We start from the raw sequence: 27,430 nt of genomic DNA on the forward strand, positions 1-27,430 counted from the left end.
ACCATTCCAAGAGTGGAATAAAACTTGAAATGTTACTTGGGCATCCAGCTCCAAAACGAGAATCATCCCACCCTTCTGCGCTCTACAGATGCAAGTAACATCCACTCCCAGGCCAAAGAGCTTTTCATCATCTCTCTCAGGACATTAGTGTAACTCTTACCCTCAGTCTTGGCAATAGTTTCCTCGCCTCGCCAACGTATCTTCAGTCGCACTTCTCGCGGCTTCTTTCACTCACATTTTCCCCTTTTAGGATTCACGACCCCCATCCAAGGCAGCCGGGGCCCTCCTTAGCCGTGCGGTAAGATGCGCGGCTACAAAGCAAGGCCATGCAGAGTGACTGGGTTCGATTCCCGGTGCCGGTCTAAACAATTTTCGGATTGGATTGGATTGGAAATTTTTTCGACTTCCCTGGGCATAAAAGTATCATCGTGTTAGCCTCATGATATAGGGTAACCGGCGGTAATGTTGGCCCTGGATGTAACATTGGCTCATCACGCAAATTAATCAATATTTCAGCGATAATACGTCGATTTGTAGGGAGATATTAACCACTGCTTCTTTAGAAAAGTGTATCAAACATATATCTGCTTCATAACTCTAGATTTATACACTTCTTAAACTATTAAAAGCAATTAACTTGCGTGAAAAATCACTTTGACTCGGTTTTTTAGCAGCCATGTTTCGTTGACTTATGCAGGCTGGCTGTGCTAGAGTTTTTCTTTTGCCCAATAAAAGAGTTTTCTGAATGAACATACCTGCTTTCGCACATCAGATGAATGGATAACAACCACACTATGTCAGCTATCATTTTTATTTCACAATTTTCATTAGTATAGCGACATAATTAACCAAAACTTTTTTGGACAATACTGGGGGCACCCGTAGACAAATGTTGGCATGCGCTTTCGATTTGTAGCTTTACGTTAGTATAGGTGAAACTCTAAAATCAAAACATTCTCACCAATAACCCGTACTGGAGAAAATAACCGAAAGCTGCAGATAGAATATCCGATGCTTGCGATTAGGTTGCTGAGACTTTTTTGTAAAAACAAGTTAATCCACTCAGCGGTTAATTTTCATTCGCAAATTACCTAACGCTAAACTTGACTATTGTCAACCCACACCAAGCCTCTAGTAATGCTTCATGAATGGTAGGGTTCTGAAATTTATAAAGTCCTTAACGCTCAGACAAGTACCCTCCCACACCTAAAACGTCATGTAGTTTGTGAATCGGACCCCATGATGCTTTTCTCGAATCACGATATAATCCCTTTCATTCGCAGAACATACCAAAAATAATTGCCTACCTTACGGCTTAAAACCCGGTTCAAGCATCAACCTTTCGTGGTTCGATACACCATTTCCTTCATAATTTCGCAAATAAATGATTCAATTAGCGTATGAATATTTAATTTTATCATCTTTCGCACGAATCCTACAAATATTGTCTCATTTAATAATGGAAAGATACAATGGATCGTATGTATCATTAGATAAACTTTCAACGTCAATTCATGTGAATAATTTCAAATCAAATTACTTGATAAATACCTTCATCATAATTTAGATCTATTATTGCTTGCAAAAAGTATTTTGATCTGTAAAATGATACCGAAAAAGTATTCTCTCAACTCGGGAAGTTGAAACACGTGAGAGTTTTGAGAGGATTCACAACAGCTGATCGATATAGAGAGGAGTGGAATCAAACGCACGTACCAATCATGAAACTTCAACGCAGGCAAAGTTAAAAACAAGCATCCAATAATTGTATTTATGAATAATTGTGTAATAATATCAGGTAGTTGGCACAGTTCTAACTGTTTATGCAAAGTACCAAGCAAGGAATTGCCTAGAATAAGTTTTACAATTGGCTTTCTTCAGTAGTGCGTTATGCATCATCCCCACCTAAAACATTGTTTACGTTTTGGTGAAAAGTTTCTTTGAGAGTATCTCGAGAGCGAGAGCAACACAACTGCCATGGTTTCAACTAGCAGTAAATCTCAAAATTATGCGGCCGCCAATAATTAACGTATGCAATTTGTTTAAAGACACAACCTGAGGGCTAGAACATGTAGCCTTCTTGCAATGGCAGTTTTTAATACAGTTTTCATTTTTCTAAACTTCTTCACTTGCAAATATGGTAAATACTAAGGAAATAAATGATTCATATAATAGTATTTTCGTTAGCATGTCCTTGGTAAGCGTGCTATAGGGGGAATCTAAAACGCACTCTCACAATCAGTGTGGTAGTATTTTACATGCAACCAATTAGAATTCACGCTCAATAAGATGATTTGATTTTCTCTATTTATTTGTATGCTGCCTTGGATGCCGACATTTTGTCCATTTCTCTTAAAACTTTCGCTGGTTTAAATGAGATATTGCGGACATTCATCGTCGTTTTTTGGTATTTGGCGTCAAATGTAAGCAAGCCGGCTGGTGGAATAATTCTGGTTGGAAATGCAATATATGAAGATTTATAACGATAAATGTGCTCAACCGTAGCATAATGGGCCAAGGTTTGAGCCGTTACCCCTACGAATGCAAAAATGGTAACTTGGCTTAGAAACCTCACAGTTAATAACTAAAGTGCTTAATGAACACTAAGCTGCGAGGCGGCAATGTCCCAGTGGAGGAAGTAATGCCAGTGAAGAAGAAGTTCCAAGGCAATCTTTCCTCTCGGCGAACTTGAGCTACACACCTCATCTGAGGCAATGTTTTCCGCTTTTCTTTAGGGTAACCTGCTTCAACTTGTTTTGTCATTTCTTCATTATTAATCACGAAAACAAATGGTATCTATCAAATTTACTAGGTAATACCGCTTAGAAAAATTTGGGTCTGAAAGGGTTAATGTAAACACAAAATATCTCCGATTCTGCCACCCCACCATTCCGATCAGTATCTTAAAATAAGTCTTTAGATCAATCTTCAGTTAATCCCATAAATATTTCGGGGTGCATCAAATAAGATTTGTGATTTTTTTTTACTTTTGCATAGAAATCCGACACGATTGATAGCAACGTCCTCAACACGATTTTTATTCAATCTATACCACCGCGGCGTTGATGGCATTGAATCAGTGGTAGTAAAATCTAATTGTAATCACTATAAAAGCATTCATTAGTGCGAACTAAGTGCAAGATAATCTATTCACATTATAATTGATTCCTTTTCTGGAAGTAAATTTCATCGATATATTGGTAGCATGAATGCGGTGCTGCATACAGTTAGAGTTAGATGGTAAATAATAAATTACTTATTCAAACTTATCTATCGAATCTCGTCGGATCATCGACAACATGCAATTGATAAAAAAAGTGTCTTACCCTACTTCGATGCGAACCTAGTACCTCTTGATCTACAGGCTCTTATACCAACACCTGGCTTATTTCAGATACCTACATACAAGTGAGTTGGGAATATTAGATGACATCATTAGGGTCTGTTCACAAATTACGTAAAATATTTGGGGGGAGAGGTCCAACTTGCATTATACTTTATTACACTAAAAGATGGGATAGGGGGTGGACTAGGGTATCTGTTCCATTATTAATAACATGCTCCTATATCAATAACATTCGCAAAACAGGCAATTTAGTCTTAATTTGTGTCATGTTTTGTTGTTATCCGGCGTGCTCACTGCTGAAAAAATCGCAAAAATGAGAAATAAAACAATTTGTGCACCGATTTTTTGCTTTCGAATGGTATTGATTTGGGTACATGGTATAAATTCAAGGAGCAGCTCCCCTACCAAATGTTACGACAAACGCGAATGATCTTTATCAGGACGATGAATCCGATAACACCTAACCGCTCAACTGCACTTCCACGCATAAATGTCTCATATTAGTCTCAGTAGATTTTCACTTTTTATCTTAAAATTGTTTATTTTGATGTATATTTTTCAAAAATATTTAAAGATACCGAACTTTGTTCGAAAAATTATCGAGTCTGTTTGCCACATTTCTGAATTCCTGCGCATTTTTGTCTTGCGATGAATATTCACCATTTCTAAATATTATGTTATTTTATGGGACGATTCTTATTGAAATTTTGTTTTCTGATTAGGAATTCAAAACCAAGCCAAAAGTAATAGATGCAACTTAGAGAATTTCAATTCTAAGTAATTGCACATGGAACATTAAAAAAGTGAGGCATTATGAGAGATATGTTCATCATATTAGGCATTAACGAAATCAAGTAAATAGCGGGACTGATTTGCGTAAAAATGCCAGATATATTTCAAGGCAGAACTAACCCGCTAAACTATTGTAATGGTCACTCATGGCCTCAAATATATCCGAATAAAAAACTAGACTTATTTCAATGAGAATAATCTTTCTTAACACTACTGTGTTGAGAAAATTATTTTGAGCTTTTAGTGGAATGTCTTCACTTGTCATAAGACGAGTTTGTACCATCCCATTTAATACCGTTATATAACGAAAATTAATACCGTTATATAACGAAAAAAAGCATTTCGAATACATTCCGTGATTTCCAAGGAAATGCTTGTTTTAGCAGGAATTTGCTTTTCAAAATCATGTACGCTTAAATCGCAAAGTACTTAATAGTCTGATTTCCATGTACGGGAGGAGTGACAATCGCCTTGTGGAGCAACATCGCCTGTCGCATGCTGCTGGACTTCAAGCCTAAAATCATCGAAGCTGTTGGAGTGGAAGTCACCACCGCCGTCGGAGTCGTCACCTTCATCGTGGCTTACTGTCCCACACAAGTAAAAATCGACGACGGCACGTCGGCCGAACTACGAAGCGACATAGTCAAGCTCACTCGGCGGCAGGGGCAGTTCATCATCGCCGGTGTCATCCGAAGACGTCGACGAGCAGTTGAACGCCATCCAGGTGGCGCTCTCCCTATCCCGCGAGCATCATGTTCCAAAGGCCCGGCAGGTAATCAACACCCTAAACATTGATATACTCAACCGTCTAAGACGAGTTAAGTAACCTTTATTTAATTCCACCAATTATTTCGATATCTTTGCAGATACGTGTATCTGCAAAGATATCGAAATAATTGGTGGAATTAAATGGAGGTTACTTAACTCGTCTTAGACGGTTGAATACATTCCACTAAAAAGAGCTTAAAATATTTTTTATTGATTGATATACTCATCGAAGATTTGATCCGTCTGCGAAATGTCACTCGCAGGCAGTACCAACGTACTGGGCTGCCTGCGTTTAAGACCCGCGCAATCGCATGACCAAACTTATCCAGACCACCATTCGGACCTCAGAAGTAGTGATTTTGCCAATAATATTCACGCTCTCCGAACAATGGATCCAAAGATCGCTTGATAACTCCTGCAAAGAAGTTTACCGAAATAGGTCGTCACGTCATCAGCTCGCACAATCTTGGACAGAACATCGTCTGTCCACACGAAGCTAGAGAGCATGCTAACAACATCCATCTTATTCCCAACGACTTCTCGGAGGAGTTGGAGATCACAGCTGGCGAATTGAAGGCCTATATCAAATCATCGAAATACACAGCATCCTGAATCTCGAGCTCAAACATATGAGTGCTTTCGCTGCTCTTTAATCAGTGTCTCCGTCTCAGCTACTTCACATCGTCCTGGAAGTCAGCCAAAGTCATCCCCATCCGGAAGCCTGGGAAGGATTCTTCCTCTCCGAAAAGTTATCGCCCCATCAGGGTTATCCAAGCTGTTTGAAAAGGCGATTCACAGCCGGTTACTTGAGTCTGCCGAACACCACAACATCTTGCTCGAAAAAACAGTTTGGTTTCCGACGCGGAAACCAAACTTTACTCCAAAACATCCGCCATGACCTTACTCGATGTCGAGATGGCATTCGGCAATGTATGGCATGATGCCCTGGTGTACAAACTACAACGCTACAATATTACCAGCTATCGGTGAAAATCAACAACAATTACCTGTCCGCAAGGACATACCGAGTCTCAATCAGCGGAGCGAGTTCCAGTGCGCACAACATCGTCGCAGTCGTCCCCCAGGGCAATATCCTTGGGCCCCTGCTTTTCAATCTGTTCACCTCCGCCATGCCAGAACCTCCAGAAGGCGGCAATCTGTCTCTGTTCGCAGATGACACCTTCATCGTCTACAAAGGTAGAGTGAACAGAGCGCTAGTGGCAAAACTCCAACGAGGATGCCCTGACAGAGTACCTCACCAGCTGGAAGATCTGTATCAACGCGGCGAAGACCCAGGTCATCATTTTCCCCCACTCTAAATCCCCTAAACATGTTCCGCCTGGAAACTGTAGAATCATCCTCTATAGCACGACTTTGGCATAGGCCAATGAGGCTGACTACCTTGGTTTGACCCTCGACAGCAAGCTTATCTTTTGAAAACAGGTTGAAAAGACGGTGACAAAGTGTAACGTCTTGTTGAAATTACTGTACCCTTTGATCAACCGCCGGTTGTCATTGTCGATGAGATTGCTGTCTACAAGCAAATCATACTCCCTGTGATCAAATACGGCATACCGGTCTAAAAGAGCTGCGCTAAAACCCATTACCTTAAACTCCAACGGGTCCAAAACCAACAACGTCCGAGGTCCACCGTCTGGCTGGGATAAAAACATTACATGAACGCTTTGGTGAGTGTAAAGGAAGGTTTAGGGCCCGTTGCTTGCATTCGGACCAGGCGACCATTAGGGCGCTAGTTTCAATATAGGTTATCAAATTTAATTTAGTGTATATATAGTAGTAAGATTACCAATTTTTTAAAACTAAACTATTCCTGATAAAGAGAAAACATGTAGGATTCTTTTCAAAAATAATGTATTGTCACCAATTATAATTAAGTTTATTGTAAAAATCTTAAAGCTGAAGGGCCAAGCACTTGAAATGTGAAAATAATGTATAAAAACAAAAATAATAAAATATATGAATTAAAGCCAAAAAAAGCTTCGGCTGTTCGGGGATTGCTTATTTAGGAATGATCGAGAGCAGACAGTTTAAGACTAATGACATGAAAAGTGGATAGTGGCCACACGGGAACTGATTAACTCGACAACCTCCACGGCCATTATTCCGGTGTGAGAAGCGCAAACAAGTGTAATCTGGGAGTTTTACTCCGCAAGTACCACCCATGAAGATCGCCGTTCCGCAAGTGAGGTAAAGAGGACATAGGGGTTCTCTGCCACCAAACCCAATGTGCGTGGCGCAAATCAACCAGGAATTTTTTGTTAGTTTTCCAGTGCAGCTGAGGCTCAAATACAAAAAAAAATTATGGAGCAAAATATTGTTGCCTCTATAAATAAAATTCGATTACGGACTTGGGACAACTGTAAACATGATGCAAACAGCATTGATTGAACTGATACCCATTTTGCATGTCAACCTATCAAACAAATCTGCAACAGACGATGGGGGTTGGTACGGCTAAACAAATTTCTACTAACACCAACATCATGTCGTACATTTTACAACCAAATTGCTTGCAGAGTAATCAATCACGTATGAAATGTAGCTCATGTTTGCACACAGAAATAGGTAGCATTTCTAGCTTTCCACGATACATTTATTTGCATCAATTGTTTGATCAATGTTCACCATATAGGGTTTTTGAAATATGCTGGTATGCATAACATTTTAAGCAAATAGTAATAAATGAGAAAAGTCTGCATATTAGCACAAACCGATACCATCACGCTTGGCGTTTCATCAAGCTCTGTACTTTGGTTCCGATCCTACCTGATGAACCGCTCGGTACGAGTTAAGATAGGCTCGTCTGAATCGGAAACCTTCTGCAACAACTCGGGAGTTCCGCAGGGCAGTAATCTTGGTCCTCTGCTTTTCTTACGTACCGGCTGCCGCTTGTTTTACGCAGATGACACAAAAATTTACAAAGTAATAAAATGTGACACGGACTGCTTGGAGTTGTTGAAGTATGGTGCTTACCTTCGCCGATTGGTGTTCGCGTAATTTGTTGTGCCTAAGTGTCGAAAAATACAACATCATTTCGTACCACCGTAAGAACATACTGATCATTTCAATCAAAGGTAATTGCCTATTTCCGGGGATTAAACCACCCGACTTGGACGTTAATTTACAATGTTATGAAAACTCATACACAGAGAAACAGACGTCTCACTCAACACATGTTCCATCGTTCACCTTTTCAACGGAAGATTCAATTTTTTGTAGGTGGTCGATCGGCCACCGATGGCGCTTCCATCGTTTTAGCTTGTGTTTGACGTTTGCACACTATCGCCATCTCGTTTCCGATTGTCCAATCACAGTGCATTTAGCATTGGGCGATAATGTTTCCGTGACGATGATTTTAATTGCATTTTGTTCTAAGTGAGACGTCTGTTTCTCTGTGACTCATATGTGAATATGTACGTTATGTGGAAGATATTGATTTGGAAAATGTATTGGAGGTAACCACTTTCCCTTCGATGGGACTCGAACCCATGACCCTACAGTACGCTAGACTGGTGCTTTAACCAACTAAGCTACGAAGGACCTCCGTCGGCCTTCGCAACCTAGCGGCTACTGAACGAGCTCGAGATTCCCAAATTGGACGCATAGTCAAATCACTCGCAATCCATTTATCAAGCCAATACTTCCACATGTGTATTGTACACGTCCACATTAGAGGAGCGTGAGTATTTAGAATGTCTGGCGGCTATACACATTCTTCATCAGCAACGGTACTGATCAAGTGAGGTTGTGTAAGCTATTTGCCAGTCGGTCGTCAAGCTCAGACCCGACCGCATTGCGTAGGCAAGAGCACGCAACTCAAGTTCAGTTCTCGAATCTCGAGCTCGTTCAGTAGCCGCTAGGTTGCGAAGGCCGACAGAGGTCCTTCGTAGCTTAGTTGGTTAAAGCACCAGTCTAGCGTACTGTGGGAAAGTGGTTACCTCCAATACATTTTCCAAATCAATATCTACATAACGTACATATTCACATATGAGTTTTCATAACATACTCATCTTCGACTTGACCCTCTCCGGACGTAGTCTCACCCGAGTGCAGCACCTAAAGGATCTTGGCGTTAGCCTGGACAGTGGATTTACCTTTCGAGTTTACTACAATGATATAATCGCCAAAGGTAATCGACAACTGGGCTTCATGTTCAAAACTGCTAACGAGCTTCGTGATCCCTTTTGTCTCAGAACCCTCTACTGTTCGCTGGTTCGATCAATTCTGGAGTCAAATGCTGTCATATGGAGCCCATTATATACCAGTTGGATCGCCCGAATAGAAACTATTCAAAAAAAAAGTTCGTGAGATTTGCACTTCGGTTCCTCGGGTGGCGCGACCCGATGAACCTGCCACCATACGCACAACGTTGTCGTCTTCTGCAAATAGAACATCTTGAGGTTAGGCGTTCAATTGCTCAAGCGGCTTTTGATGGGAAGTTACTAACGGGAGATATCGACTGCCCGGCTCTGCTAGCTAAGCTCCAATTTGTACGCTCCTGAGAGGCCACTCCGTCGACGCGATTTTTTGTACCTGAACCCACGAAGCACAGACTATGCTCTGCACGAGCCAATTCGTTCAATTAGCTGCCAACTAAACACGTTTTTTGACCTACTTGATTTTAATGTTTCTTCGGACATGTTTCGTCAACGGATGCTCATGCTCAATCTATTTCGCACCGCTGATCGTTTCCAGTTTGGGGGCAGCAGGGACTATGTCCAAGGGCTTGACGATCCCTCCCCAGGCCATCTGCGAGTTGTGGTGCCTGCCTAGGATCTGGTGGGGTTTGACAGTGGGCCCTGTTAAACCTCTATAAAAAGCTGCATGTATCCGCAAGTAGGCTCCGCCAAAACGACCGTGTGCCGCTCAAAGCGCACATGCCCAAGTCCTGGTGTTAGTTGGGACGCTAAACAGCCCTGACACGATGGCCCTCCGGCGAGACAGGAGGTTCGCGTAGGCCCAATAAGCCGCCTGGAAAACCAATAATTACGAACAATATAAGAGATAATGCGACTCGATATAATCGGCAAAGACCTAGGCGACGAATAAAGGATCACGATTGGAAGCTTGGAACATGGAACTGCAAGTCGCTATGTTTCGCAGGTTGCGACAGGATGATCTACGATGAATTACATCCCCGCAACTTCGACGTCGTGGCGTTGCAGGAGATTTGCTGGACAGAACAGAAAGTGTGGAAAAGCGGGCATCGGGCGGCTACCTTCTACCTAAGCTGTGGCACCACCAACGAGCTGGGAACCGGCTTCATAGTGCTGGGTAAGATGCGCCAACGCGTGATTGGGTGGCAGCCAATCAACGCAAGGATATGCAAGCTGAGGATTAAAGGCCGTTTCTTCAACTATAGCATCATCAACGTGCACTGCCCACACGAAGGGAGACCCGACGACGAGAAAGAAGCGTTCTACGCACAGCTGGAGCAGACATACGATGGATGCCCACTGCGGGACGTCAATATCGTCATCGGTGACATGAACGAGCAGGTAGGAAGGGAGGAAATGTATAGACCGGTCATCGGACTGGATAGTCTGCACACCGTATCGAATGACAACGGTCAACGATGCATAAACTTCGCAGCCTCCCGCGGAATGGTAGTCCGAAGCACCTTCTTTCCCCGCAAAAATATCCACAAGGCCACATGGAGATCACCTAACCAAGAAACGGAAAACCAAATCGACCACGTTCTAATCGACGGTAAATTCTTCTCCGACATCGCGAACGTCCGCACTTACCGCAGTGCGAATATTGAATCCGACCACTACCTCGTTGCAGTATGCCTGCGCTCAAAACTCTCGACGGTGTACAACACGCGTCGAAGTCGGACGCCGCGACTTAATATTGGGCGGCTACAAGACGGTAGACTAGTCCAAGAATACGCGCAGCAGCTGGAAGTGGCACTCCCAACGGAAGAGCAGCTAGGCGCAGCGTCTCTTGAAGATGGCTGGAGAGATATTCGATCCGACATTGGTAGCACCGCAACCGCTGCACTTGGCACGGTGCCCCCGGATCAAAGAAACGACTGGTATGACGGCGAATGTGAGCAGTTAGTAGAAGAGAAGAATGCAGCATGGGCGAGATTGCTGCAACACCGCACGAGGGCGAACGAGGCACGATATAAACAGGCGCGGAACAGACAAAACTCGATTTTCCGGAGGAAAAAGCGTCAGCAGGAAGATCGAGACCGTGAAGAGACGGAGCAACTGTACCGTGCTAATAACACACGAAAGTTCTATGAGAAGTTGAACCGTTCACGTAAGGGCCACGTGCCACAGCCTGATATGTGTAAGGACATAAACGGGAACCTTCTTACGAACGAGCGTGAGGTGATCCAAAGGTGGCGGAAGCACTACGAAGAGCACCTGAATGGCGATGTGGCAGACGAAGATGGCGGTGTGGTGATGGACCTGGGGGAACGCGCACAGGACATAATTCTACCGGCTCCAGATCTCAAAGAAATCCAGGAGGAGATTGGCCGGCTGAAGAACAACAAAGCCCCTGGGTTTGACCAACTACCAGGAGAGCTATTTAAACACGGTGGTGAGGCACTGGCTAGAGCGCTGCACTGGGGCATTACTTAGATTTGGGAGGAGGAAGTTTTGCCGCAGGAGTGGATGGAAGGTGTCGTGTGTCCCATCTACAAAAAGGGCGATAAGCTGGATTGTAGCAACTACCGCGCAATCACATTGCTGAACGCCGCCTACAAGGTACTCTCCCAAATTTTATGCCGTCGACTAGCACCAATTGCAAGGGAGTTCGTGGGTCAGTACCAGGCGGGTTTTATGGGCGAACGCTCCACCACGGACCAGGTGTTCGCCATTCGCCAAGTACTGCAGAAGTGCCGCGAATACAACGTGCCCACACATCATCTATTCATCGACTTCAAAGCCGCATATGATACAATCGATCGGGACCAGCTATGGCAGCTAATGCACCAAAACGGATTCCCGGATAAACTGACACGGTTGATCAAAGCGACGATGGATCGGGTGATGTGCGTAGTTCGAGTTTCAGGGGCATTCTCGAGTCCCTTCGAAACCCGCGATGGTGATGGTCTTGGATGTTTCTGCATACATTTTTCCATATAAACTTCCTACGAGTTTACCACCGCCCAAATGTTGGCCGATTTGGCTGAAATTTTGTCCAGGACATCAAATAGAACCGAATAAGAGGGCGGCCTATCAAAAAATTTGGAAAAGTGTTTTTTGAGCCACCTTAATAGGGATCCTTCAATGTTCATAACGGACATCACGTATCACAAACAAAAGTTGCTTGAATAAGGGGACTAGGTAGTTTTCTGATTTTCCCAACTATTTTCATCGGATTTCTGACCGTCATTCTGGCTACGTTCCCGGCTCACTGCAGTTTTCCGATTTTCGCGTTGTGAACGATGCATAGTTCACCCAACAGCTGATCCAACTCGTGGTTCATTCGTCTCCTCCACGTACCGTCCGCCATCTGCACATTACCATAGATGGTACGCAGCACTTTCCTTTCGAAGACCCCCTGTGCGCGTTGGTCCTCCATAAGCATCGTCCAGGTCTCGTGCCCGTAGAGAACTACCGACCTAAAAGTATTTTGTAGATAACGGCAGCAAACTCTATTCGATCGGAGTCCAAAGTATGTACGGTTTCCAGTCACGATGCGTTTCCGAATTTCTCAGCTGGTATCATGTTCGGCAGTCACCAAGTACACGAATTCTTCGGCCACCTCGATTCCGTCACCACCGATACAAACTCGTGGTGGGTGGCTTACATTGTCTCGTGAGCTTCTTCCTACCATGTACTTCGTCTTCCATGTGTTGATGACTAGTCCAATCTGTTTAGCTTTGATGTGGTTATTATACTATATAAGAAATTTCCGACCCCGTGCTGATAACCGTTTTTAATTAAATTACTTTTACATTTTTTGAGAAGAGCTTGTAAATTGACTACGTATGCTTCCCCGTGCATTTTTTTTCGATTATCATCTTTTCTGTTTCTTCTTCTTCATGCAACGTTTATTCGCCAATTCACTAATCGATGATGACCACCGATGCGTTATACAGATGATATTTGCATATCTGTCATCAATGTACACTGGAAGTGGATTACCAATGAGTAATCTATCTCATCTTCACATTTCACTTCTTCTCTCACTAAAAACGAGAAAAAAAAACATTGACCTGGGATTTTTCAAACAATTTATAGATTTTTTTTTCGAAAATTACAGTCTAATTTTACAATCCAATACCATTGCTCAAATTCCATATTAAAAATCGTCCTAATTGTTGTATTAATGTAGCATAACACCTGATCACGACATTTCTGAAGGATTTGCCGTACAGTAAAGATCTGGTCCGTTGTTGAGCGGCCATTAACGGAGCTGGCTTGTTAACTTCCCACGAACTCATTCACTAATGGTGACAGACGTCGAAAGATGATCTGGAATATTACTTTGTAGGCGGCATTAAGGATGGTGATCGTTCGAAAGTTTTCACACTCCAGCTTGTCATCTTTCTTGTAGATGGGGCATATAACCCTTTCCTTCCATTCCTCCGATAGCTGTTCAGTTTCCCAGATTCTGACTATCAGTTTGTACAGGCAAGTGGCCAGCTTTTTCGGGCCTATCTTGATGAGTTCAGCTCCGATAGCATCCTTTCCAGCTGCTTTATTGGTGTTTAGCTGTTGGATGGCATCCTTAACTTCCCTTAATGTGGGGGCTGGTTGGCTTCCATGGTCCGCTGAACTGACGTAGTCATCACTTCCGCTGCCTTGATTTTCACTGCCTGTACTCTCAGCGCCATTCAAAAGTTCCTCGTCGTGCAGCTTCCACCTTTCGATCACCACACGTTCGTCCGTCAAGATGTTCCCATCCTTATCCCTGCACATTTCGGCTCGCGGCACGAAGCCTTTGCGGGATGCGTTGAGCTTTTGATAGAACTTGCGTGTTTCTTGAGAACGGCACAGCTGTTCCATCTCCTCGCACTCCGCTTTTTCCAGGCGGCGTTTTTTCTCCTGAAAAGATGGGTCTGCTGTCTCCGCTTCCGTCTATAACGCCTGGTACCTTGCTGCAGCGCGACCGCCCGTCCCACATACCCAACGTTGTTCTCCGCTGCGTCGTTAATGGCTGCCTTGACTGTATTCCAGCAGTCTTCAAGAGGGGCCCCATCGAGCTCACCCTCTTCCGGCAACGCTGTCTCGAGATGCTGCGCGTATGCCACGGTGTCTTTATGGGGAAATATGATTTTTCAAAAATCAGTAACTTTGAAACACCCACCACGCAAAAGTATATGATCTCTTCTTTCATATCGTGTGTAAACTAAAATGTCCTATCGGGGGATCTAGAACAATCTTTTTTTTCACTATTTTTAGTACAAACTCAATAGAAATCTCAAATGATTAACCCCAAAAAAATATATGGAAAAATGACCCCCGATAGAACATTTTAAACATGCACCTACGAGAAAGAGGAAACCCTATGTTTTCGTGTAGTGGGTGTTTAAGAGATACTGATTTTTTAAAAATAAGCCTCTTCGGACAAAGACAGCAAGGTGACGACATCAGGTTGCTTCAGTCGCTCTAGGTCGTACCGCGGTGGTCGTCGGTACCGAACATTGTTGATGACGGATAGTTTTGGGCGCAGTTTAACCATCACCAGATAGTGGTCAGAGTCGATGTTAGCGCCACGATATGTCCTGACGTAGATAATGTCGGAGAAGTGCAGTCCATCAATCAGAACGTGGTTGATTTGTGATTCTGTCTGCAGTGGTGATCTCCAGGTGTACCGATACGGAAGGCTGTGTTGGAAGTAGGCTTGCGAATGGCAATATTCTTGGAGGCGGCGAAATCAATTAGTCGTAGGCCGTTTTCGTTCGTCAGCCGGTGAGCGCAGAACTTTCCAATAGTACTCATATGTATACTCGTACTCACGCTCCAGCTACGCGAAGAATGCGTCCTTATCATCATCAGTGCTTCCGGAGTGTGGGCTATAGACGTTGATTATCAACCTGTACATTCTCTCATTGATCGGCCACCACCCGATCACGCTCCTTTGCATATCGCTCATCACTATGAAAGCTGCGCTACGATGCCGAATCTAGGTCCTTGTTGGAGATTAGCCAACCAATTGACGGGTGAATTTCCGAGATATTAATACAGGTGAGGAACGACCGGAACGAGAGGATTTATGTTCTTATCCTAGTATTAATATATTCCTGCAATGATATTACATCTTACAGACTACAATCGTTACAATGTAATACACCGTCCTGAATCAAGTTCAATGTTGTTTTTATCTATTTGCACTTACGTTTAGTCCCGTTTGTCCTACGTTTACGGGAAGGAATCTAGGCTTCGAATCACCGGGGGTCGTATATGCTACTACTCACAAACTAGTGCTGTGTGACTAAATAAATCCGTACTAAAATAGCCGTTGAATAAGTTCATGTAAATAGTTCGATTAATAGTAGTTACCTTTGCACGTAGATATAGATATAGAAAGGATTTTAGGTTAAGTATTTAGATACTTTAGGCAAACACTAGTAAACTTCTGTAGATTAGCACGATTTCTTGATTTCACTTCTTTATAGAATAAGTATAATTTAGGAGCTAAGGAGCTATGAGTTTAGTTTGATTCTTTCAACGATAAACTGCGTGTTTTGATTCTCGATCGAATACAAAGCTAGCTCTTACAAAGGCATTCAATCATGGGCAATATAATGGATGGGAAGGTGTGTCATAATCACTACTTTGCATCTATGTGTGTTTTGGGTGATAGGGTGCGCATTTACGCTAGGGGCGTATTCAACACTCCCCCCGGGTACGCTGACCATTGGATCAGCTTACTGTTGTACGCATCTTACATCTAAAACGGCCAGCTTTGATACAGGACGCTCGAATACTCCGTTGACTGTTCTCACGGTTGCTGACCTTACCTGCTTATCTTTACTGTTGATGTTAGTTTGGATGACCTTACCTTTGGGCCAACACATTCTGGGTAACTTCGGATCTGCGATGACAACTATATCGCCAATCTCGATTGGCTTCAGGTACTCGTACCATTTAGTCCTGCGTGTGATTTCTGGCAAATAGTCACTCAGCCAACGCTTCCAGAACAGGTTAGCTAGTTGTTGAGACATTCGCCAGTTTCTTCGTAGCATTTTACCTCTGTCGTCCAGAGCACATAGGGGCTTCGTCCCGTCAGATGACCCCAGAAGGAAGTGATTAGGGGTAAGCGCAGCTGTAGATTCGTCATCTACCGGGACGTGTGTTAGTGGCCGAGAGTTAACCGTGTTCTCGATCTCAATTAGAAGATTTCTCAGGATCTCGTCATTGGGCTTGTGCAGGGGGCGAATTTCCATTAGGTTGCGCTTCACGGTACCAATAAGGCGTTCCCAACTACCGCCCATGTGTGGCGAAGCTGGTGGAATGAACTTCCAAGATATTTCAGTGCTACTAAACTCCTTCATAATCTCGTCCTGATTGATTGTCGTCGCAGCCTCTAGTAATTCGCGACTAGCGCCTATGAAGCAGGTTCCATGGTCACTGTAGATGGTCTTTGGTGTACATCTGCGTGCTACGAAGTTACGGAGCCCCATGATGCAGGAATCGGTACTCAAAGTATGCACCACTTCGGTATGGATGGCTCGAATGGTTAGGCATGTAATCAACATTCCCCACCGTTTCTCAACGCGACGGCCTAAGGCAACTTCGATTGGGCCGAAGTAATCGATACCAATATGGGTGAAAGGCCGTGCAAATGCATCGAGTCGTTCCGGAGGGAGGTCGGCCATTATTGGAGGCCTTGGTACGGCACGATGATTCTTACAGTATTGACAGTTGTAGCGTATCTTCGCATACGTCGCACGTAGACGAGGTATGCAGTATCTCTGTCTGAGTTCATTTATCGTGGTTTCGTGATTTATGTGGTGGTACTTATTATGATAATGTGAAATTATGAGTGAGGTGGTGTGGTGGTCACGTGGGAGAATTATCGGGTTTTTAGCGTCTTCGGTTGCTAAACTGCAGGCACTTATCCTTCCTCGCATTCGCAGTAGACCTTGGTCGTCTAGCCAGGGAGTCAGTTTGAACAGTGGACTGGCCTTCGGAATGCAGTTTGTCGGTCCATTCATGGAGTCCTTGAGAGCAGCTATTTCGGATGGGTAAACTTCTCGCTGGACTTGACGTATAACGGAACGTTCGGCGATCTGCAACTCCTCCGTAGATAATGTGTCGCAGATAATGGATTTCATCTGTATTTTTCTACGACAGTTTGCGATAAAACGATGAACGAACGCGGATATCGTGATTAGCCGCTTCCAACTAGAGACGTGGATTGCCGCACTCGAGATGGCGTGGTGAGTTAAAAGACGGGGGCGAAGCTCCGTATCCGTCTGGCTGTTTCTTGCTGATTGAGATGGCCATTCTTTCTCTGGTTGCTGCAGGAATTGTGGTCCATTAAACCATCTGGAATCTGTAGTCATATCTGGCAGCTTTCCCCACTTTGGTCCTTCATCTGCGACATTGAGCTTTGTGGGAACCCAGCGCCATTGATCTAGTTCTGTTGCTTCCAATATTTCGCTGACTCGGCATGCAACAAACGGTGTGTACCGGCGATGATCTGAGTATAACCAACAGATTACATCCCGAGAGTCAGAGTGATAGAACAGTTTGCTCATATTGAACGAGAGAGAATCGAGTACAGTTCGGGAGAGTCTTGTTCCGATAACAGCTGCCATGAGCTCGAGCCGTGGGATCGAGTGATATTTTAGCGGGGCGACTCTTGTTTTGGCGGCGACTAGACAGCAGTGAACGGCTTCATCTTGAACGAATCGAAGGTAGCATGCAGCGGCCATACCATTCTCGCTAGAGTCTACAAATGTATGTAGTTGTACCTCGTAGTATTTCGGGGCTAGCTGGGGACAAAAACACCGTTTTATTTGATTTTGCTCTACCAAGGGCAGCACGTTAAGCCAACTACACCATTTGCCAAAGGCATTGTCGTCAATCTTCTGGTCCCATTTGATTCCGCTTCGCCAGATTTCTTGCAGAAGTATTTTCAAAAACATCAAGAATGGTGCGATAAGGCCTAGCGGATCAAATATCGTCATTAGAACTCGTAGAACCTCCCGTTTCGTAGGTCGGCGATTACCTTCCCACAAGTCTGTATCGTAACGATCCCATTTGACCTTGAAGGTGAAGACGTCTGTAGAGGTACACCACCACATTCCAAGTACTTTTTCTGTTGTCATCTGTGGTGAGAGGTCTAAGCTTTTTTCCTCGTCGGTACTTCCATGCATGCATTCCAGGACACGCCGAGAATTACTGGTCCAATTTCGGATTTCGAACCCACCCTGTGAGTGCACGAACTTCACGTCCCGAGCTAGTTTGATGGCTTCCTCTTCAGTGTCCACGCTAACCAACATATCATCTACGTAATGTCTGTTCTCTATCACCTTCACTGCTGCTGGATAGTCTTGAGCAAAGCGAGCGGCGTTCAATCTCATAACGTACTGGGCACAGCTAGGGGAGCAGCAAGCACCGAAGGCCATCACGCACATCGCGTAGGTCGCTATCTGGCCGTTATCGTCTCTCCAGTAGAAGCGTTGACACTGTTGGTCTTTATTCCGGATGAGAACTTGATGAAACATCTCCCGTATGTCACCTGTCAGAGCTATGGGGTGCTCTCGAAATCGAGTCAACACAGCAAACAGGGATGAGGAGTTTTCTGGGCCTTTCAATAACGCTGAGTTGAGTGATGTCCCAAAAGCCTCAGCAGCCGCGTCCCAAACTATTCTCACCTTGTCTGGCTTGTTTGGGTTTGTTACTGGGAACATGGGAAGGTACCAGATGCGATGAAATGATTGGCGTAGCTCGTCCTCGGATAACTTTCGTATGTAACCTTTGTTAAGGTGTTCGGATATTTTCTCCCTCAGTATGTTTGCGAGTGCTTCGTCCTTCTTCATGCGCTTCTCGAGACAGTAAAACGTCGTATAGCCATCGCTTGGCTGTCCGGCAGACGGATTGAGTCGTGGCGCCAGAGTAAACCGGTTTCGTAGCGTTGTCCTATGAGCTTGGTTTGTGATTGAAGAAGAAATTGTGCTCGTTGATCGTCAACAGACAGACTTATTTCCTGTGGCTTCATAATCCCCATGCTGTCCAGTGCAAAATACTCTTTAATAGTTTGGTGCAGATCGTCGTCGGATTGTCGATAGTTCTCACTAGAACCTATATGGTAGACTGAGTGCACCGGACTGGTTGCAGATTCTGCTGTACCAGCACCACACACCGTCCAGCCTAATCGAGTTTTGATAGCTACAGGATCATTCGGCTTTCCTTCGCGGCACTTGAGAGCGATGCTGAGATGCTGGTTCTTCAGTCCGATTAACATTCGAGGTCGAACGCCATGGTATGAGTCAATTGGAATTCCCTTTAGATGAGAGTGTAGTGAAGAAAGCTCCTCCATATCCATAGTTTGATGTGGAAGTAGAAGTTCTTTTACGGTACGCACACCGCTGATGGCGAATCTTTTGGACCCATTTCGTGAGCCGGCTATTTCTAGCTCGATAACCTTCGACTTAATTTCTTGACGCTGCGTTCCCCCGGTCCAGTGTAGACAAAGGGATCTTATTTCTCCGTTCAGCTGTAGCTCGTGGGCTAACTCTTCGTCAAGTAACGTAAGATCAGAACCGTCGTCCAGGAATGCATGTGTGCGAATTGATTTATGCGCTCCGTACAGCACAACGGGAATATAACGGAAAAGTATGTCGCTTGATTTTGTCTGATGCGTGTGGCAGCTGTGCGATGTTGAACTAGGTCCTGCTGCCGGGTTCTCCCCGCTCGGGGCGTGCTCTGATGACAATGTTGACGGTGAAGATGATCCCGAAGTAGTTTGTAGTTGCTGTTTTTGATCATTGTGCAACAGCATATGATGTTTAAACTGGCATCCGTTTCTCCCGCAAGGTTTGGCTTTGCATTCACCGTCGTGACGAGAGAGGCAACGACGACAGAGTCCAAATTCTCTCACTATGGCCCAGCGCGAATCACGAGAAAGTTCCAGAAAGCGCTTGCAATTGTCTATTGATTTGCAAGTTTCACTACACACACGGCATTCGTTGATGTTCCTTCTGTTGTATGGGCGCGATGTATGGTACTCAGGTAGATTGCTCTCTGGTGGGCGTTCACAAAGGCATTCCCTTTCTTCGCTCCACTTCTCTCACTCTTCATTGTTGTAGAATGGGTGATATTTGGAACGGTCACTGTGCTGGCAGCTTCCGCAAGCGAGTAAACCCAATTACTGAATGATGCTAGGTTGACACTTGAAAGGGAAACCCTGTGCTGTGCCCAGTTCAGTTTAATTGTGGGAGGTAGCTTGCCCACAAGCTGGTGTAGAAGAGTTGCGTTGTAGAGGTATTCGTCCAGGCCGCAGGCATCTACAGTTGCACAAAAGTTCTCCACGCTCACGGCGAAGTCCACCAGAGTTTCAAGCTTATCCTCTCTTATGGCCGGTAGGGAGTGGATTTTTTCTATGAGCGTATGAACTATGGATTCAGGCTGTCCGAACATCATCTTAAGCGTTTTCAATACACCAGGAACGTTAGAAGGATGAACCAAACGGCACCTTACAGCTTCGAAAGCACGGCCTCGAAGACTTTTCTGCAACCGAAATATGTTTTCGTCGTTCGTGAAACCACACATGGCCGTTGTGTTATTGAATGTGGCTATAAATAGAGGCCAATCCTCAGGATTACCGGAAAACTGGGGCAGATCCTTGGATATAGCCTGTCGTGCTGCTAACTGGTTTCTAGTTAGTGAACAGATCTCTTCTTCGGGTTGTGGTGCGTGAGCGATGCACTCTGGAATACGCTGCTGGACGTTACGTTGTGCATTCACAAATGTTCTAGTTCGATCGTTGCGTTGTTGATTTCTAGTTACGAATGATTCAGATGCAATTGATTCTTCAGGTAACGAACGCTGATCCTCCGGTTGTGAATGGTGACTTGATTGGGCTTGAGGTATCCATTTTCTATGGCTTCCGATTCGCTGTACATGTTTGATCCGTCATCACTTGCTAGCTCTTCCAGTAGTTTGTATTTCTCATCCAAGTATGCTTGTTCCTGTTCAATCTTCTTTTGATTAAGGATCCGTTCTTCTTCAAGTTTTTGCAGTCGCAGTTTGGCGAGAGATTGTGTAGATCTGTTAGAGGCACCGGAAACTATCGAATTACTTCTTCCGCTGTTGTTTTTCGGTGGGCGACCGTCCGTCTCCTTCAATAATTCCTCGGCGCTAGTTTTAGACTGCAGTTTTTTACTAATGATCGCAGGAATTGCGTATTCTTTCAGTGTTAACTCGGCGATCTGTTTTACCTGCTGCTGATCTTGGGAGAGATGATCCGGTATATCCGTTTTCCTTTCGATGACTTCTTCTTCTCGTTCTTTTTAGGTTCCAGCCCCAGTCCTGTCTGACATGGATTCGACGATTTGGGTGTGAGCAGATCATTCGGCTGCGAACATTTGTTGCTACCACCAGAAACCTTGACAGTCTTCTTCTTCTTTGTACCACCGCAGGAAATTCCGCCGTCTCTCCGACTTGGTAGCTTACCAGGAACGTTCAGTGATTGCGCGCAGTATACACAGTTCCAAGGATTATTCTCGATAGCTTGAGTGACGCCAACGCAGGTAAAGTGGTACCATTTGAGACATATATCACACCTCACCATCTCTTCGGTGTCGCTTGTACGGCAAACTCTGCACGACTGTCCTGGGAAGGAGGGTTCTGGTTCAATAGTTTCACTTGTGACCACCACTTGCACACTACCGATTGCACCTTTTTCACTACCACCGGCATTGCTGCCTTTATTTGACCGACCTCGATTCGACATACCGTATCTCCCAACTAACATTTTTGGTGCTAAAAGCTTCAACTTCTAGCCTTTGGCTGTATAATATTTGAATAAAAGCAGCCAATGCTGAATAAAAGAAAAGCCTCCGCAAATAATCCCTTAAACTTCAACTCGACTATTACCCAAATATCTATCAGCTAGTCAGTGTGCCGAATATATTTAATCTTTTATCGTTTATGCAGCTTTCATATAGTCATAAAACAGCTCTGTCTGAATTAGCAACAAAGCTTATCGGTTAAGAGCTCATGTATGTAACTGAGTTGCTTGTTAGTAACTTCCCATATTACGGTGAGTAGCATTCACAATGAAAACGTTTTTGCTGTTGTTATAGCACTAACAATATAGCGTAATGGCGCTATAAATGAACTAACGAAGCTTTTAGGCAACTTCTGTACCTTTGAAGATTACACAACGTTTAAGTAAACCTATTACTGCTTCTTTTAATAGCATATCAGTATGGAACGTCAAAACCGCTATGTTTACATTTGATTTTTGTTGCCGGAGCTGTGTATGAGCTATTGATTTCTTTAATGCAGCTACAAAGATATTCACCTGCTCTTATAGCAACTGACAAAGCGCTGTCATTAATGCTAGCAGATAGCGTAAGAAAACAAGCCATTTAGAAGCGATATTTCTGTTGACGGCTACTGTTAAACGATAAGCAGCAAAGTAGCATCTATACAGGTCGAGAAAATGTTGCCTAAAAACAATTTCAGCGATTGATGATGGATAAAAGTTAGCCAACAGAACATGCTGATAGATGTTTGAATAATGGTTGAAATAATGCTGAAAGCATAATTTTTAAGCTTATGTGCTGAAAGCAGCATGTAGGCCTCTTTCTAACGTTTATACAGCATGGAAATAAAAATAGCGTTAGTAAAACAACCTATAAGGTATGCGAAGAAGCACATCCATAATTTTCTTTGATATTTACATATGTCAAAGTGACGGTGATGACAGAGCAGCGGCCATTGAATCAGGAGATCAGGAGTTCGAATCTAGGTAGCAACAAAATTGATATTTGAGTTTTCACAAAAAAAACATTGAATAAACTCCCGAAATTTACTCTCCTCTCAAATAATATTTAATCAAATTGAATTCAGTGGCTGTATAAAACTTATTTAACAGATTCAAAAAATCTGAATAAGCGCCATTGAAGCGATTTATATTACTAAATGGTTTAGTAAAGATTGAGAAAAAACTGTGTAACATGCTGTAAAGTAGTTGTGCAGACACGTCAAAAACAGCTGAATAGATTCGCCAGATTTGCTGGTAAAAGCATTGAATAGAAGTTCTTGATCATATGTATAGCACACATATTCAGCTTGAAGCCGTATAGACGAGTTGAAATAACATTTACATTGACATTAAATGTTAGTTGGGCTGACCGCGCCGACTCGTAAACGAATATATTAAAATGTTGGAGATTAGCCAACCAATTGACGGGTGAATTTCCGAGATATTAATACAGGTGAGGAACGACCGGAACGAGAGGATTTATGTTCTTATCCTAGTATTAATATATTCCTGCAATGATATTACATCTTACAGACTACAATCGTTACAATGTAATACACCGTCCTGAATCAAGTTCAATGTTGTTTTTATCTATTTGCACTTACGTTTAGTCCCGTTTGTCCTACGTTTACGGGAAGGAATCTAGGCTTCGAATCACCGGGGGTCGTATATGCTACTACTCACAAACTAGTGCTGTGTGACTAAATAAATCCGTACTAAAATAGCCGTTGAATAAGTTCATGTAAATAGTTCGATTAATAGTAGTTACCTTTGCACGTAGATATAGATATAGAAAGGATTTTAGGTTAAGTATTTAGATACTTTAGGCAAACACTAGTAAACTTCTGTAGATTAGCACGATTTCTTGATTTCACTTCTTTATAGAATAAGTATAATTTAGGAGCTAAGGAGCTGAGTTTAGTTTTAATCTTTCAACGATAAACTGCGTGTTTTGATTCTCGATCGAATACAAAGCTAGCTCTTACAAAGGCATTCAATCATGGGCAATATAATGGATGGGAAGGTGTGTCATAATCACTACTTTGCATCTATGTGTGTTTTGGGTGATAGGGTGCGCATTTACGCTAGGGGCGTATTCAACAGTCCTACTTCCACGAACCGAGTTTACAATCGCATGTCCCTTTTCGTCACAGTGGTCTTCGCCGATGGTTCCGGTCCGTACGCTTTTGTTGATTATTCGTAGCGTAAGTTTTTTAAAGGCTATCTTGCAGGGCCTGACACAAACCCCCTAAATTTCCGGAGGACCATTCCTCCTTATTTCCGGTGGACCATGGTGCACAGTTCTACTTAGAGTCCCTCGCTGGCACTCGGACGATGATCAGCCGCCCCTAACATGGAGAACAGACGCTGTTGTGAGCCGATCCTAACATGGAGAACAGGTGCTCAGTAAGATTTGTACCTCCGGAGATGAGCAACCCCCCCCCCCCCCTTTTCTGTCAGCATAGTTCCCACCGGTGTTGGTTTCCCGATCTTCCCTGAGGTTGCTCGTATCCCGGCCAGCGCCACGAGGAGGTAGGGACAGGAGTTGCTGGGTAAGAGGCTAAGGACCGCGAGATGGGGTCTATTTTATTCCTTCAGGTACGCGATATACCAATGGTACGCTTTACCAGAATTTTCCGTGCCAAATTTTAAAGTATGCTGTGAGATATTTGTGAATGCGATGCCGAGCATTTGATCAAAACAAACACGAGTCGTCGACGAAGATGCATATGGAGTGTCTACACCAGTGTTGTAAAATGTCATTTGCATCCGTTTGTATAATTTTCCCAGAACTTTTTCCAGAAGGTAGCTATCAATTCATGATGTATGACAAGCTTATAGCGCTTAAATGTGCCTACAACCCTGTCCAACAAGACATTGCTGTAAATATGTAATCTGAGGCGTGGGAGGCAAAATGTCATTCAAATGACATTATGTCAAATGACACGTGACATTTTGGAGAGTTTTCACTATCCAGCCTCATATGTTATACTTAGAGCAATGTACCCTTGGACAAAAATATAGCCCTACTCAAGCGTTATGAGTATATCTAAAATTATGGAAAAAATTTGGCTTCTGAAGAAAGTTATGAACAAATTAGTGAAATGACATGCATATGACATTTTACAAGCCTGGTCTACACCCAACCAGCGACTTTTGGATTTTCTAACAATTCTGTATGAGAACCTACTAAAACCTGTATTAGAACTGGGCATATGCGAAAATGCTAGATTCTTATACAAATATTGTATGAGATCTTACAATGTTGCATGCTTCTCTTACAATATTTGTTTGTGAGCTTACATTTTTTTTTTGTTTAAGAATCTAACAATTTCGCATATGCCCAGTTCTTATACTCCATTGCACAGTGACGTCACGCACGACTTTTGACAGGTACTGGTCCTGTTGTTTACAGACGACTTTATTTTAACTTTGAGATACTTCTATCATTCTTTGAATTTTCTGATCGATAATTACCTAAACTTATCGATAATTACCAATATTTGAATGCGGAATGTACGGAATGTCTTCAACATCGTGAAATATGCAAATTTAATTTGAATCAAAAAAATTCTAAGTCCGAAACGTAAACAACAGGACCAGTACCTGTCAAAATAGTGAGGTTAGGTTTGCCGCGCGCAACGACCTATACAGGTTTTGGTAGTTCTTAAGGCCCAAACGCAATTCAGCGGAATGGCGACGGAAAGAGAAAATTTGACAGAAAATATAAGGGCTAACTGCCAAATCTGCCGTTTCCGTCGCCGTTCCGCTGTATTGCGTGGGGGCTTTATACAGAGTTGTTAGAAAATCTAGCAGTCACTGGTTGGGTCTGGGTGTAAGCAATGTGATAGAAAAATTAAGTAAGAATGATTCCTTATTATTGAACAAGTCGTCAAACAGAACGGAAGTTGTTTTTCCTCTGTAATGTTAAGTTTAGATCAACTCAATTGATGTTTAACATTCTTTCAGTTAAACTACTCAAGTTTAGACGCTCAATGCGTGTTCAAGTCGAGCGACTCGCTCAATTCACCTTCCGTGTCAAAATGTAGCATAGAAGTCCGATAATTAGTCCCCCATAAATAACCGATAATTATGATCGTTAAGAATTGACCACTTTGCCTTCAATTTCAGTATAAAAGTATGTGCTTACCATTTTCAACGCACGAGATAATTTTTCCTTTTCGACGACGTAAATTGGACTCCAAATTGCACTCATCACCGTATTCCTCATTGCCAGTGTCCTCCGATTCCTGATGGACATCCTCAATAATGCCGCTGTCGTGGATGTTTTCATTCGCCACCATAAGCGGATGCTGATCCATGTCGATTGCAACAGCGTGACAATAACTCACGCTTTACGAAACATACACCCACAAATAACTCACCAGAACTCTTTTGCACACTCAAGCAGCATAAGAGAGTTCCAGTTCCACAACAAGATGGGTAATTGGATTTGAAGCAAAATCTACTTCAAGAACATACTTGTTCAACACTTATTCACATTTAGATTAACACAGATTTTCTCGCGGATATTTTCTTATCCTTTTTATTTTTTTATTCACTGTTTGTTGTATTCTCATGTACACCTAGAATACAAAATATAACTCGCACTAGAAACATTTTTATAATTTCCCCCACTTATATTTTTTGCAAAAGATCGCCTTTTGGCCACAATGTATGCAAAAACGCCTTACACCCACGCAATTCCAATTTCGAAACCGTGGCTAACAAAACACATAGAGAACGATTATCTTTCACTGCTGTGCATTCCACACGGGCCTTACGTCAGAAGAAAATTTCAAACCTACTTCGTACTTCGTGTATCGAATAGGTTGGTTATCCTTCACGCGATGCTAAGAAAATTCACTTTTGCACGCAACACTTTACTGAACAACGTCAAAGATCTGGCACGAGTTGAAATGAATAAAAAGTCTCTAGTCGTTTCATCGTAACGCTGTTAGCCATCAGACTAATCGATTGCGCCGCAATTTAGTTCTTCGATCGATTACGAAACTGTGTTCGCTATTTTACAGGACAATGCAGTGCATATCCTGGACAATTCTATCTTATCAATCCCACACCAATCTTATAGATGGCAGTGGAAAACACTTGTAATTACATATTCCGAGATTCACAACTTGAACAAAGAGCCCTCAGTAGTTCAGGAAAATGTCTTCACCTCACACACTCCACCCACAATACGGATGAAAATTTTCTTTTCATGAAGGGGTGGAAGAAAATGTATCCGATAACGAAAAACAAGGACTTCACTCCAGCTTGTCCGTGACACAAATGACGAGCTGACAATCGAAGCAGTGATTGAGTTCCCTTCGTCTGAATTCAATCGTCGATTGGTACGCCTGCGCCCCCGAAGGCCGGCTTCTGGTACTATTGGAGGACACTCATGTTTCGTTTGTCAACATAACGACCAAGGGATGTTGACCGCGCACTCGAGGTTCGTGTCCGCTGCCGGCGGAAACCTAGCAACTCAGCGGATGCATAACCGAATAGCCACGTGAATTTTATGATCATAACAAACATCGTCAAGAATGCCGAATGTGAGTGAAATGCAGTCTTTGGCCTGTCTCGTAC

The 27,430-nt window shown here is 43.4% G+C and overlaps 1 protein-coding gene across 13 annotated transcripts in view; it reads right to left on the bottom strand.

Annotated features, from left to right (window-relative positions):
* LOC134212298 (anoctamin-8) overlaps positions 1-27,154 on the bottom strand; it is a 134,820-nt gene extending 107,666 nt beyond the window's left edge. For 4 of the 13 annotated variants that reach the window (XM_062690021.1, XM_062690026.1, XM_062690024.1 and 1 more), the window contains exon 1: positions 25,989-27,152. In XM_062690021.1, the coding sequence (XP_062546005.1) occupies positions 25,989-26,160 (172 nt within the window). In that variant the 5' untranslated portion in view covers positions 26,161-27,152. Of the gene's footprint in view, positions 1-25,988 lie in introns of all 13 variants that reach the window. The other 9 variants (XM_062690023.1, XM_062690025.1, XM_062690018.1 and 6 more) reach the window with 8 other exon arrangements.
* Positions 27,155-27,430: the final 276 nt, after the last annotated feature.

The sequence above is a fragment of the Armigeres subalbatus genome, chromosome 2 (assembly GCF_024139115.2).
Source record: "Armigeres subalbatus isolate Guangzhou_Male chromosome 2, GZ_Asu_2, whole genome shotgun sequence".
NCBI classification, from domain to species: Eukaryota; Metazoa; Arthropoda; class Insecta; order Diptera; family Culicidae; genus Armigeres; species Armigeres subalbatus.